The sequence below is a fragment of the Scyliorhinus canicula genome, chromosome 3 (assembly GCF_902713615.1).
Source record: "Scyliorhinus canicula chromosome 3, sScyCan1.1, whole genome shotgun sequence".
In the NCBI taxonomy this organism is placed as follows: Eukaryota; Metazoa; Chordata; class Chondrichthyes; order Carcharhiniformes; family Scyliorhinidae; genus Scyliorhinus; species Scyliorhinus canicula.
Genome location: NC_052148.1, coordinates 9617362 through 9631632, shown reverse-complemented (window position 1 = coordinate 9631632; position 14271 = coordinate 9617362). Strand labels below are relative to the sequence as shown.

At 50.4% G+C, this 14271-nt stretch overlaps 1 protein-coding gene across 1 annotated transcript; it reads left to right on the top strand.

The window, feature by feature from the left end:
- Positions 1-1667: 1667 nt before the first annotated feature.
- On the top strand, positions 1668-12454 carry LOC119963808 (serine protease HTRA2, mitochondrial-like). Its single transcript, XM_038793113.1, has 6 exons — positions 1668-2146; positions 3223-3427; positions 3564-3758; positions 7474-7506; positions 8534-8642; positions 12337-12454. The coding sequence occupies exons 1-6, from the start codon at positions 1707-1709 to the stop codon at positions 12405-12407; spliced, it is 1053 nt and encodes a 350-aa protein (XP_038649041.1). The 5' UTR covers positions 1668-1706; the 3' UTR covers positions 12408-12454.
- The last annotated feature ends 1817 nt before the right edge of the window (positions 12455-14271 follow it).

Genomic DNA, 14271 nt, shown 5'->3' with positions numbered 1-14271 from the left:
CAATTCTTCAAGGACACCGAATGGCAAGAGGAGACCTGGAAAAGCAGCCTGAGAAAGGAATACCAGTGATCTACAGTCCAAGGACCGATCCCACCTCCTGGAAACACCTACCAAGTGTGTGGTCGAAGATGTAGCTCTTCAGCCACGCAAGAACCTACGACCAGTAACACAGAGTATCTTAGGTGGATAATCATACTTGTTAGCGAGTGATGCCGAAGAAGATTCCCTTGAATATCTGCCAATACTACTGTTTACTACCTTTCAACCCTATTTCCCAGTCGACTTCAGCCATAAACTCTCTTCATACCTTAGGGACCAAACGTTCTCACCCTTAAACTGAATGTTATGATCACTTTTGCCGACAGAATCCTTTACTATGATTATTTACTTAAATGTGTCTCATCTCACATTACCATGTCTAAAGTAGTGTGTTTTTTCGTTAGTTAACCGAGAACATTTTGTTCAAAGGAACTGTCTCAAATAATTTCTGTAAACTCATCCTCCCTGCTGCATTTGCCAAATTCATTTGTCCCAATCTACAGGAGTAATATATTCTTACTCGTACAGAAATTGGAAGTTGGTGAAGGGGGAGAGACACCTAAGGAAATTCGACATGTCCACATTAACTCTTACCAACTTTTACAGATGCACCATAGAAAGAATCCTATCTGGCTGCATCACAGCCTGGTATGGCAACTGCTCGGCCCAAGACCTCAAGAAACTTCAGAGTCGTGAACACCGCCCAGTCCATCACACAAACCCACCTCCCATCCATTGACTCCATCTACACCTCCCGCTGTCTGGGGAAAGCAGGCAGAACAATCAAAGACCCCTACCACCTGGCTTACTCACTCTTCCAATTTCTTCCATTGGGCAGGAGATACAAAAGTCTGAGAACTCACACAAACACTCAAAAACAGCTTCTTCCCCGCTGTTACCAGACTCCTGAACGACCCTCTTATGGACTGAACTGATTTCTCCACGTATCTCCTCTATTGAGTAACACTACACTCCTGTACGCTTCACCCGATGCCGGTGTTTATGTATTTACATTGCGTATTTATGTATGTCCTATGTTTTTTTCATGTACTAAATGATCTGTCTGGACTGTACGCAGAACAATAGTTTTCACTTCTCGGTGCACGTGACAATAAACAAATCCAATTTAGGGAAGCACAAGTGGATAGCACTGTGGCTTCACAGCACCAGGGTCCCAGGTTCGATTCCCCTGCTGGGTCACTGTCTGTGCTGGAGTCTGCACGTTCACCCTGTGTCTGCGTGGGTTTCCTCCGGGTGCTCCGGTTTCCTCCTACAGTCAAAGATGTGCAGGTTAGGTGGATTGGCTATGATAAATTACCCTTAGTGACCAAAAAGGTGAGGAGGGGTTATTGGGTTACGGGGATAGGGTGGAAGTGAGGTCGGTGCAGACTCGATGGGCCGAATGGCCTCCTTCTGCATTGTACGCTCTATGTTCAATCCAGCCTTGTTGAAGTTTTTCACGTTGTACTCATCAGGAGAAAAGACACGATGGAACATAGGAAGGTGAGCAGGCGTAGGCCACTCGGCCCCTCGGGTTTGCTGCACCAGTCAGAGGTCATGGCTGAGCCTGATGCCCTTTCACCCCCTGGTCTGGTGCCCTCCCCCCTCCAGACGCAGTGAAGCTGCCGGCAGTGTCCGTGTTGATAAAGTTTCTTCTTGTTGCCAAGATGGCGGCGCCCATGGCCCGAGCTCTGTGCCGCCTCCGGGTCCTGGGCAGGGGGAGCGGGCCCGGCCCCGGCCTCAGGGCCCTGGGCAGGGGGAGCGAGCCCGGTCTCCGGGCCCCGGGCAGGGGGAGCGAGCCCGGCCTCCGGGCCCTGGCCAGCGGCTCCGGCTCGGGGGGACAGGCCGGGGAGGAGGCCGCTCCCGGTCCGGGCTCCTGGTGGCCGCTGGGCCTCGGCCTGGGAGCCGCGGCCGCCGCGCTGCTGCTGTGGCGGCGCCGGGAGCGGGTCCCGGGAGCTCCGGGCCCAGGCCTCGGCCTCGAGTTCCTCCCCGCCGTCCTGGCCGCCCGGCCCGTCCCTCCCGACAGCCCGCGGTTCAGGTTCAACTTCATCGCGGATGTGGTGGAGAAAACAGGACCGGCGGTGGTTTATATCGAAATACTGGGGAGGTAAATAATGAGGGGGGAAGGAGGGAGAGAAAGAGGGAGGGAGATAAATAGCAAGGAGGGAGGGAGAGAAATAGGAAGGAGGGAGGGAGAGAAATAGGAAGGAGAAGGAAGAGAATTAGGAAGGAGAAGGGAGAGAAATAGGAAGGAGGGAGAGAATGGGGGGTAGAAAAAAATTAATAGGATGATTTGAGGTTGTGGGTGGAAAGCAGGGGACTGGGGATGGGAAACATATCAGCCATGATTGGCGGAACACACCGATGGGCCGAATGGCCTAATTCTGGTCCGATGTCTTATGGTGAGAGAGAAAAGGGGGAATCTTTGGGTCACAATTTCAAGGTGAGAGGGGGAAAGTTTAAAGGAGATGTGAGTGGAAAGTTTTTTATGCAGAGGGTGGTGGGTGCCTGGAATGCTTTGCCAGCGGAGGTGGTAGAGGTGGGCACGATAGCATCATTTAAGATGCATCTGGACAGATATATGAACGGGTGGGGAACAGAGGGAAGTAGACCTTGGAAAATAGGCAACAGGTTTAGATAAAGGATCTCGATAGGCGCAGGCTTGGAGGGCCGAAGGGCCTTTCCTGTGCTGTAATTTTCTTTGTTCTTTGTTTTTTGAGAGATGTTGGGGAGGAAGGAAGAGAAGTTGGGTGGGGAAAGGGAGAGAAAATGAGGGGGCGAGAAGGGGACGAGGGGAGCAGGGGAATTCGGATGGAAGGGGCGGTACAAATGGACAGGAAATTATAAGGGTCAGGGCGATAGTGGGAAGGGAGAGTAAAAGAGGGAGGGGTTAGGTCAAGGGAGGGTGTAGAGAGAAAGGGGAAAGGAATGGGAGCAGGTGAGGGATAGGATGAGATAAAAATGAGGGATGGAAGAGAAAGTGGTAGAGGCGGGGAGATGGGGGTGAGAGAAAGAGATGGGATATAGGGGGGGCGGAGTTTCAGAGAGTGGGGAGCTGGAAGGAGATTGAAGTAAAAAACGAGAGGGGGTCTCTGCAGTGAATAAGCAGGCAGATGAATGGTAATTATTAGTGGACAGAATCCACAGTGAGAGAAGCTGTTACTTGGTGTCTTTACTCCTCAGGCATCCATTCAGTGGTCGGGAAATGGCGATTTCTAATGGCTCAGGATTTGCAGTGACCCAGGACGGACTCATTGTCACCAACGCTCATGTAGTGGCCAACAAACGGCGTGTGCGGGTGAAGCTGGCAAATGGGGAGATGTACGAGGCATCAGTTCAAGCCATTGATCAGGTGGCTGACATTGCCACAATCAAGATCAATCCCAATGTAAGGAACTGAATCACAGCGGAGATGGATACAGATCGGGGGGGATGCGCAAGGCGCGGTTTCCCTTCCCTGGGGGTGGGAGACGGTACTGAGTGTGATATTGGGTAGATATTCACCGTATGCTTTACTCTCTTAGGCTCCTCTCCCTACGCTGCCTCTTGGTGTATCCTCGGAGATTAGACACGGGGAGTTTGTTGTTGCTATGGGCAGTCCCTTCGCCCTCCAGAACACCATCACCTCCGGGATTGTCAGCTCGGTGCAGAGAGGAAGTCGGGAACTCGGGATGGCTCATTCGGATATGGAATATATTCAGACTGATGCTTCCATTGATGTGAGTACGTTGTGGACATTGACACTGACTTAGTTAGTTTTACAATAATTGACTCCTATGTGTCTCTGACAAGAGCAGCGTTTGTTGTCCATGTCGGAATTGCTCTGGACAAGAGTCTTCAATTGTCCACCTGTATGGATGCACCCACGCTGCTATTTAGCCTAAATGAGTGGTCTCTTCATATGGTGGTCCACCGTGTTGGTTTGGGTCTTCAATCACCTTGGGTGCCGGGCTGGGTAAGGGTGGGAGGTTTCCTTCCCGAAAGGACGATTGTGAACTGGAAGGGTTTGGTGGGAATCTGACGGGCTCGGTGTCACTTAATTACTAAGAGCAGTAGTTTATTTCCAGCTTCTTTAAAAAGTGTATCCGCGTCAGTTGAATTTACATTGATCAGTCGCTTTGGAAGAAGTTCCCAGAAAGACTTCAGTGTCGCGAGGCAAAGAGATGAATCCAGTGACGAGGAACCGATAACAGATAGCCGAGCCTAGCATCAATATCGGAGTTAAAGGTTGTAGGCTGGTTGATGGGAGCTATTGCTCTCAATTTGAAGTGCATTGGGCAGTGGGCATTTTGACCACAGGGTGCATCATGAACTTAAATCCCACCCACAAAGACTGAACCCTCCTCGTTCAGGAGTGACTGTAACGATGCGCAACTCTGTGTTCTGATGAGGCACACGGGGAGCTTTGAGGATTGGACTGAATCTTACCAGCTGAGGTCTAGTTGGGGGTGGGCGCAGGGGACTGGAGGGTGGGGTGGGTGGATGGGTGCACTCTCACTTCTGAGTCAGAATGTTTTGGCTTCAAGCCCCCGATTTGAGCCCCTAATCCAGGCTCCTGCTCCCAGTGCTAGAACTGATCGAGTGCTACAATGTCAGAGGACGAGATGTTAAGCTGAAGCCCAGCTTGTGTGGATGGAATAGATCTTCTGTTGGAAGAGGAGCTGGGAAGCTCTCTCTGCTCTCCTGGCCAATATTTATCCTTCAGCCAACATCGCCAAGCTGAGAGGCTTAAAACGATGGGAGTTGGAGAAGATTGAGAGATGCTCTTTCCTCAGGGATGGGAGTGGGGAGAATCCCGAATAAATGGAAGGAATCTTTGATGGAGAGCCGGACTGTCCAGGAGTGAAATCAGGAAGCACTTTATGGTGGTGTTGTGTGACAGTTCACTTGGGAAGTCAGAGAGTTTTACAACACAGAATGAGGCCATTCAGCCCATCGTGTCTGTGCCGACCACCAAACACCTGTGTAATCCCATTTGCCAGTGCTTAGCCTGTATCCTTGTATGCTGTGGCATTTCACGTGCTAAACTCTTCTTAAATGTTGTGAGGGTTCTTGCCTCTGCCACCCTTTCAGGCAGTGAGTTCCAAATTCCCAAAAAGGTTTTCCTCAAATTGCCTGTCCCTTCAATCTGTGCCCCAATAGAAAACCTCCTTCCTGTCTACTTCCTGTCTACCCCATCTATCTTCCTCATAATTTTGTACACTCCCATCTGAGTTGCTGTGAAAACATGCATTTTTACATCTAAGTTGTAGTCTCGGAGCTATGGATAGTGATGGTAGAGGCAACTTGGACTTTTCAAGATGGGTTTGAATTATAAGCCTACCAGGATCTATGGCTAGCAATAATGGATCAGGATTGAGGGGCTGAATGGTCTCCTCCTGTTCCTGGGTTTTGATAAAGTGGAGCTGTGTACAATCCCAAGTCTGAGCCAGAGAGATGGAGTGTGCTGCTTTGCACAGAGAGACGGTGAGTCTCCTATAGTCGAGGACAATAAGGCAAGGGAGGAAATGACTGCCTGCTGCTCCAGAGTGTCAAAACCACAACAGATGAGTAAAGAGTCATCCAGACTCGAAACGTTCGCTCCCTTCTCTCTCTCTCCGCAGATGCTGTCAGACCTGCTGAGATTGTTCAGTATTTTCTGTTTTTGTTTTAGATTCCAGCATCCGCAATCATTTGCTTTTATTAAAGGAAAGAATTTGACTAGTTAGCGTTTTGACCGTGGAACATACCAATGAACTTCACCACCAAGGCACAAACATGTTGAGAGTCCGACACTTCCCTTCCCTTCCTTGACTTCTCTGTCTCCATTTTAGGGATAGATTGTTTAGTAATATTCACTGCAAGCCTGCTGACTCCCGTCACTGCCTCGATCACAGCTCCTCGCACTCTGCTTCCTGTGAGGACTTCACTCTATTCTCCCAGATTCTCCAACTCGTCTGTTCTGATCCGGTTTCCCTCCACAATGACGTTTGTAACATATCTTCCCTTTTCCTGGACCGAGGATTTAGATTTTGTTTATTGTCATGTGTACCGAGGTACAGTGAAAAGTATTTTTCTGCGAGCAGCTCAACTGATCATTAAGTATGAAAAGAAAAGGAAATTAAAAAAATACATAATAGGGCAACACAAGGTACACAATGTAACTACATAAACACCGGCATCGGATGAAGCATACAGGAGTGTAGTGTTAATGAGGTCAGTCCATAAGAGGGTTGTTTAGTCTGGTAACAGCGGGGAAGAAGCTGTTTTTGAATCTGTTCATGCGTGTTCTCAGACTTCTGTATCTCCTGCCCGATGGAAGAAGTTGGAAGAATGAGTAAGCCGGGTGGGAGGGGTCTTTGATTATGCTGCCCGCTTTTTCCAGGCAGCGGGAGGTGGAGACGGATGGGAGGCAGGTTTGTGTGATGGACTGGGCGGTGTTCACAACTCTCTGAAATTTCTTGCAGTCTTGGGCCGAGCAGTTGCCATACCCAGGCTGTGATGCAGCCCGATAGGATGCTTTCTATGGTTCATCTGTAAAAGTTGGGTAGGAAGTCTGACAACACCAGGGGCTGGTTTAGCACAGTGGGCTAAGCATCTGGCTTGTAATGCAGGACAAGGCAGCAGCACGGGTTCAATTCCCGTACCGGCCTCCCCGAACAGGCGCCGGAATGTGGCGACTAACTAGGGGCTTTTCACAGTAACTTCATTGAAGCCTACTTGTGACAATAAGCGATTATTATTATTAATATTAAAGTCCAACAGGTTTGTTTCGAATCATTAGCTTTCGGAGCACTGCTCCTTCCTCAGGTGAATGTAAATGTTGGTAAGAGTTAATGTGGACATGCGGAATTTCCTTAGTTTCCTGAGAATCCATAAGAATCCCTACAGTGCAGAAGCAGGCCATTGAAAGACCGCCCTACCTCAACCCGCTACTCACTACCCCCCCCCCCCCCCCACCCACCCATAACCCCATCAAGGGGTGAGAAGCCAGGCAGCACGGTGGCACAGTGGTTAGCATTGCTGCCTACGGCGCTGAGGACCCGGTTTCGAATCCCGGCCCTGGGTCACTGTCCGTGTGGAGTTTGCACATTCTTCCCGTGTCTGCGTGGGTTTCACCCCCACAACCCAAAGATGTGCAGGATAGGTAGATTGGCCATTCTAAATTGCCCCTTAATTGGAAAAAACAATTGGGTACTCTAAATTTATAAAAAACAAAAGGGGTGAGAAGCCACATTTTTGTAGAAAGACTCAACATGCTCCTGGGGTAGGTCAGATTAAGAGGAGAATTAATCAAGGTTTTTTAAATGATGGAGCTTTGCGCCAGTGAATAGGAAGTCCATGGGTCCTCAATGGGAGAGTCAGTGAGGAGAGGTCAGCAAGTTACAACAGGGCAATAGGGTAGAATATTTTACTGTAACCGTGTAACTAATTCTCTATCTTTCTCTGCTCTAGTTTGGAAACTCTGGGGGTCCTCTGGTCAACTTGGTAAGTTGTCTCTATTTTTGTCTTTGTAACTTTGTTCCCCTCTCACTCCACAGGCTGATTTCCTGAGCAGTCACTTCCTGTGATTAATGCCGTGCAGCTTTCCGCACGGTAACTATTCCCCTCTCTCTCCGCTCACACAATCACTGGGCTACAGCCATCCACTGAGCACTGACGTTTATTCATCTGAGGAAGGAGCAGTGCTCCGAAAACTAGTGTTTGAAACAAACCTGTTGGACTTTAACCTGGTGTTGTGAGACTTCTTACTGTGCTCACCCCAGTCCAACGCCGGCATCTCCACATCATGGCTACCCTCTTAAGCAGTGTAAAATCCATCTCATTTCTCACTCTGAATAGTCGCACGGACTCGAAACGTTAACTCTGTTCCTCTCTCTGTGGATGCTGCCAGACCGGCCAAGTTTTTGCAGCATTTTCTGTTTGCTTTCAGGTTTCCAGCAGCTGCAGTATAAATGTTAACCCTCCAACCATGCACTGAATCGGGAACTGTAAACCCATCCTACCCCTCCCTTGACCATCTGTTGGATTAGGTAGGGGGCGAGGCTGATGTTGAGGGGCAGGACTGTCACGTGGCTGGGCGGAGCCGGCACTGAAGGGCATAGACTTGATAATCTTTATTAGTGTCACAAGTAGGCTTACATTAACACTGCAATGAAGTTACTGTGAAAATCCCCTAGTCGCCACATTCCGGCACCTGTTCGGGTACACAGAGGGAGAATTCCGAATTTCCTAATTACCTAACAGCACGTCTTCGGGACTTGTGGGGGGAAACCGGAGCACCCGGAGGAAACCCACGCAGACACGGGGAGAACGTGCAGAGTCCGCACAGTCTGGTGGGAACCCAAGGTGGGAATCGAACACGGGTCCCTGGAACTATGGAACAACAGTGCTAACCACTGTGCTGCCCTACTGGGAGGGGAATGGGCCGGAGTGGAGGGGGCTGATGAGGGTGGCGGGGGGGCATGATTGAAACCTCAGACCCTCTTAAATCACCATCTTCTTCTGTTATCAGGACGGTGAGGTGATCGGGATTAACACCATGAAGGTCACATCCGGAATCTCATTTGCTATTCCGTCGGATCGTGTGCGGCAGTTCCTCGTCCAAGCTGAGCAGAGTAAAAGTGAGTTCCGGTGTCTAGAACCATCAGAATCTAGACCTGATCTAGAACTCGGGGCCACTGTATATAATTAAGGGGACACTCATTTAAGACGCAGATGAAGATTTTATTGTTTCTCTGAGGGTGCTGAGTCTCTGGAGCTCTCTTCCTCCAAAGACAGTGAAAGCAGAAGCTTTGACTATTTTTATGGCGCAGCTTGATAGATTCTTGATTAACGAGGGGGGTGAAAGGTTATCGGGGTCGGCAGGAATGTGGGGTTGAGGTCACAATATCAGATCGGCCGTGATCTTGTTGAATGGGGGAGCAGACTCGACGGGCCGAGTGGCCTCCTCCTGCTCCCAATTCGTATGTTGGCATTGAGATCCCTTCAGCTCAGAGTATTAGAGAGACGTAAAAGCAGATTACTGCGGATGCTGGAACCTGAAACAGAAACAGAAAATACCGGACAAACTCAGCAGATCTGACAACATCTGTGGAGAGAGAAGGAAGGGAACGTTTCCAGTCAGGATGACAAAGCTTTTATTTCATAGATTATTTCATAGAATTTACAGTGCAGAAGGAGGCCATTCGGCCCATCGAGTCTGCACTGGCTCTTGGAAAGAGCACCCTACCCAAGGTCAACACCTCCACCCTATCCCTATAACCCAGTAACCCTACTCAACACTAAGGGCAATTTTGGACACTAAGGGCAATTTATCATGGCCAATCCACCTAACCTGCACATCTTTAGACTGTGGGAGGAAACCGGAGCACCCGGAGGAAACCCACGCACACACGGGGAGAACGTGCAGACTCCGCACAGACAGTGACCCAAGCCGGGAATCGAACCTGGGACCCTGGAGCTGTGAAGCGATTGTGCTAACCACAATGCTACCGTGCTGCCCCTTTGACTGAGAATGTCCAGTATTTTCTGTTTTTGTTATTACAGAGACTTTGTGATCAGCCAGCTGAGTGTATTCTGGGAACGTTGTTATCCCTTTCAGCTCCGAATATGACAAGGGCGGCACAGTGGTTAGCACTGTTGCCTCACAGCGCGAGAAACCCGGGTTCAATTCCAGCCTCGGGTGACGATCCCTGTGGAGTTTTGCACGTTTCTCCCCCTGTCTGCGTGGGTTTCCTCCGGGTGCTCCGGTTTCCTCCCACAGTCCAAAGATGTGTTGGTTTGGTGGGGTTATGGGGACAGGGTGTGAGGTGATTAGTTTTGATAGGAAGAAGGCAGAGACAATATATAATAAAGGAAACAATTCTAAAGGGGATACAGGAGCAGGAGGACCTGGGGTCTAGTGTGTACGAAGCATTGACATTGACGGGGCGGGTCCTGGGATTTATTCATAGGGCACTGAATACAAGAGCGATGAAGTAATCTTAAAACTGTCTAAAGCACGGGTTTGGCTTCAATGGGACATTGCGACCAGTTCTGGGCACCAAGCACTTTGAAGCATGTGAACAAGTTAAGAGAGGCTGCAAAAATTATTCAAGAGAATGGTTCCAGCGATAAGGAACTTCAGATCTGAAACTTTGTAGAAGTTAGGACTGTGTTCCTTGCAGTAAAATAGGCTGAGACTATGTTTGATAATATGACCCACTGTCCCAGAGAGTGAAAGGACAGTGTGTGTCCCAGTGTCCCAGAGTGTGAAAGGACAGAGTGTGACCCACTGTCCCAGAGTGTGAAAGGACAGAGTGTGACCCACTGTCCCAGAGTGTGAAAGGACAGTGTGTGACCCACTGTCCCAGAGTGTGAAAGGACAGTGTGTGTCCCAGAGTGTGAAAGGACAGTGTGTGTCCCAGAGTGTGAAAGGACAGTGTGTGACCCACTGTCCCAGAGTGTGAAAGGACAGTGTGTGACCCACTGTCCCAGAGTGTGAAAGGACAGTGTGTGACCCAGTGACCCAGAGTGTGAAAGGACAGTGTGTGACCCAGTGTCCCAGAGTGTGAAAGGACAGTGTGTGACTCACTGTCCCAGAGTGTGAAAGGGCAGAGTGTGACCCACTGTCCCAGAGTGTGAAAGGACAGTGTGTGACCCACTGTCCCAGAGTGTGAAAGGACAGTGTGTGACCCACTGTCCCAGAGTGTGAAAGGACAGTGTGTGACCCACTGTCCCAGAGTGTGAAAGGACAGTGTGTGACCCACTGTCCCAGAGTGTGAAAGGACAGTGTGTGACCCACTGTCCCAGAGTGTGAAAGGACAGTGTGTGACCCACTGTCCCAGAGTGTGAAAGGACAGTGTGTGACCCAGTGACCCAGAGTGTGAAAGGACAGTGTGTGACCCAGTGTCCCAGAGTGTGAAAGGACAGTGTGTGACCCAGTGTCCCAGAGTTTGAAAGGACAGTGTGTGACCCACTGTCCCAGAGTGTGAAAGGACAGTGTGTGACTCACTGTCCCAGAGTGTGAAAGGACAGAGTGTGACCCACTGTCCCAGAGTGTGAAAGGACAGTGTGTGACCCACTGTCCCAGAGTGTGAAAGGACAGAGTGTGACCCACTGTCCCAGAGTGTGAAAGGACAGTGTGTGTCCCAGTGTCCCAGAGTGTGAATGGACAGTGTGTGACCCAGTGTCCCAGAGTGAGAAAGGACAGTGTGTGACCCAGTGTCCCAGAGTGTGAAAGGACAGTGTGTGTCCCAGTGTCCCGGAGTGTGAAAGGACAGTGTGTGTCCCAGTGTCCCGGAGTGTGAATGGACAGTGTGTGTCCCAGTGTCCCAGAGTGTGAATGGACAGTGTGTGTCCCACTGTCCCAGAGTGTGAAAGGACAGTGTGTGACCCACTGTCCCAGAGTGTGAAAGGACAGTGTGTGACCCACTGTCCCAGAGTGTGAAAGGACAGTGTGTGACCCACTGTCCCAGAGTGTGAAAGGACAGTGTGTGACCCACTGTCCCAGAGTGTGAAAGGACAGTGTGTGACCCAGTGACCCAGAGTGTGAAAGGACAGTGTGTGACCCAGTGTCCCAGAGTTTGAAAGGACAGTGTGTGACCCACTGTCCCAGAGTGTGAAAGGACAGTGTGTGACTCACTGTCCCAGAGTGTGAAAGGACAGTGTGTGACCCACTGTCCCAGAGTGTGAAAGGACAGAGTGTGACCCACTGTCCCAGAGTGTGAAAGGACAGTGTGTGTCCCAGTGTCCCAGAGTGTGAAAGGACAGAGTGTGACCCACTGTCCCAGAGTGTGAAAGGACAGAGTGTGACCCACTGTCCCAGAGTGTGAAAGGACAGTGTGTGACCCAGTGTCCCAGAGTGTGAAAGGACAGTGTGTGTCCCAGTGTCCCAGAGTGTGAATGGACAGTGTGTGTCCCAGTGTCCCAGAGTGTGAATGGACAGTGTGTGTCCCAGTGTCCCAGAGTGTGAAAGGACAGTGTGTGACCCAGTGTCCCAGAGTGTGAAAGGACAGTGTGTGACCCAGTGTCCCAGAGTGTGAAAGGACAGAGTGTGACCCACTGTCCCAGAGTGTGAAAGGACAGTGGGTGACCCAGTGTCCCAGAGTGTGAAAGGACAGTGTGGGACTCACTGTCCCAGAGTGTGAAAGGAGAGTGTGGGTCCCACCTGCAGTGACCACTGGGACTGGTAAAGAGAAGGATAGGTGCATTGGTGTGAATGAATATTATGTGGAAGGGTGGGGGGGTGTCAGGTGATTGAGTGATGGTTTGTGATTGGTCGATCAGTCTCACTGGCACAATCTCTGTTTAAAAGTATTTCTGGTTATTCTACAGAATCCTGGTTTGGAACTGAAACAAAACATCGGTACATTGGAGTATTGATGTTGACCCTCACTCCTCAGTAAGTCCCATGTCAATGATAGTTCCAGGGATCAGGAAATATAGCTGTGGGGATAGATTGGGAGGTTGAGTTTTCCTTGAAGAAAAGGCAGCTGAGATGAGATTTGACAACGGTATTCAAGACTCTGAGGGTATGGACAGGGTGAAAAACAGTTCCCACAGAGAGAACATCAAGGGTCGACGGCACTGATTCAAAATAATGGGCAACGGCTTAGAAATTATGTTTGATATAGAGGTGGGTTAGAGTCTGGAACAAACTTCCTGAGAAGCTGGTGGAAGTATTCATAGAGGAATCGATTTCTATCTGGAAAGAATAGAACATACAGTGCAGAAAGAGGCCATTTGGCCCATCGAGTCTGCACCGACCCACTTCAGCCCTCCCTTCCACCCTATCCCCGTAACCCAATAACCCCACCTAACCTTTTTGGTCACTAAGGGGCAATTTAGCTTGGCCAATTCACCTAACCTGCACGTCTTTGGACTGTGGGAGGAAACCCACGCAGACACGGGAAGAATGTACAGACTCCGCACAGACAGTGTCAAACCTGGGACCCTGGCACTGTGAAGCCACAGTGCTAACCACTGTGCTACCCTGCTGCCCTATGATGTACAAGGTCACGGGAATAAGGCAGGGGAGTGGAAAGAGATACAATCCTCCTTCAGAGAGAGAGTGCAGACTCAATGGGCTGAATGACGACCATCTGCACTGTAAACATTGTCCAACAATTTCCCATTCCCGGTGTGTCCAATGTTTCCCACTCCCGGAGGGTGCGATTATTCCCCATTAGCGGAGTGCGCGATGATCCCCATTCCCGGTGTGCGCAATAATTCCCATTTCCCGAATGTGCGATGATTCCCATTCCCGGTGTGCGCAATAATTCCCATTCCCCGAATGTGCGATGATTCCCATTCCCGGTGTGCGCAATGATTCCCATTCCCCGAATGTGCGATGATTCCCATTCCCGGTGTGTGCGATGATTCCCATTCCCGGTGTGTGCGATGATCCCCATTCCCGGTGTGCGCGATGGTTCCCATTCCCAGTGTGCGTGATGATTCCCATTCCTGGTGTGTGCAATGATTCCCATTCCCCGAATGTGCGATGATTCCCATTCCCGGTGTGTGCGATGATTCCCATTCCCGGTGTGCGTAATGTTTCCCATTCATGGTGTGTGTGATGATTCCCATTCCCAGAGTGCGCGATGATTCCCATTCCCGGAGTGCGCGATGATCCCCATTCCATGTGTGCGTGATGATTCCCATTCCCGGTGTGTGCAATGATTCCCATTCCCCGAATGTGCGATGATTCCCATTCCCGGAGTGTGCGATGATTCCCATTCCCGGAGTGTGCGGTGATTCCACATTCCTATTCCTGGAGTGTGCGATGATTACCATTCCCGGAGTGTGCAATGATTCCAATTCCCGGTGTGTGCGGTGATTCCCATTCCCGGTGTGTGCGATGATTCACATTCCCGGTGTGTGCAATGATTCCCATTCCCGGAATGTGCGATGATTCCCATTCCCCGAATGTGCGATGATTCCCATTCCCGGTGTGTGCGATGATTCCCATTCCCGGAGTGTGCAACGATTCCCATTCCCGGTGTGTGCGATGATTCACATTCCCATGCCCGGAGTGTGCGGTGATTCCCATTCCCGGAGTGTGCGATGATTCCCATTCCCGGAGTGTGCGATGATTCCCATTCCCGGAGTGTGCGATGATTCCCATTCCCGGTGTGTGCGATGATTCCCATTCCCGGAGTGTGCGGTGATTCCCATTCCCGAGTGTGCGATGATTCCCATTCCCGGTGTGTGCGATGATTCCCATTCCCGGAGTGTGCGGTGATTCCCATTCCCGGAGTGTGCGATGATTCC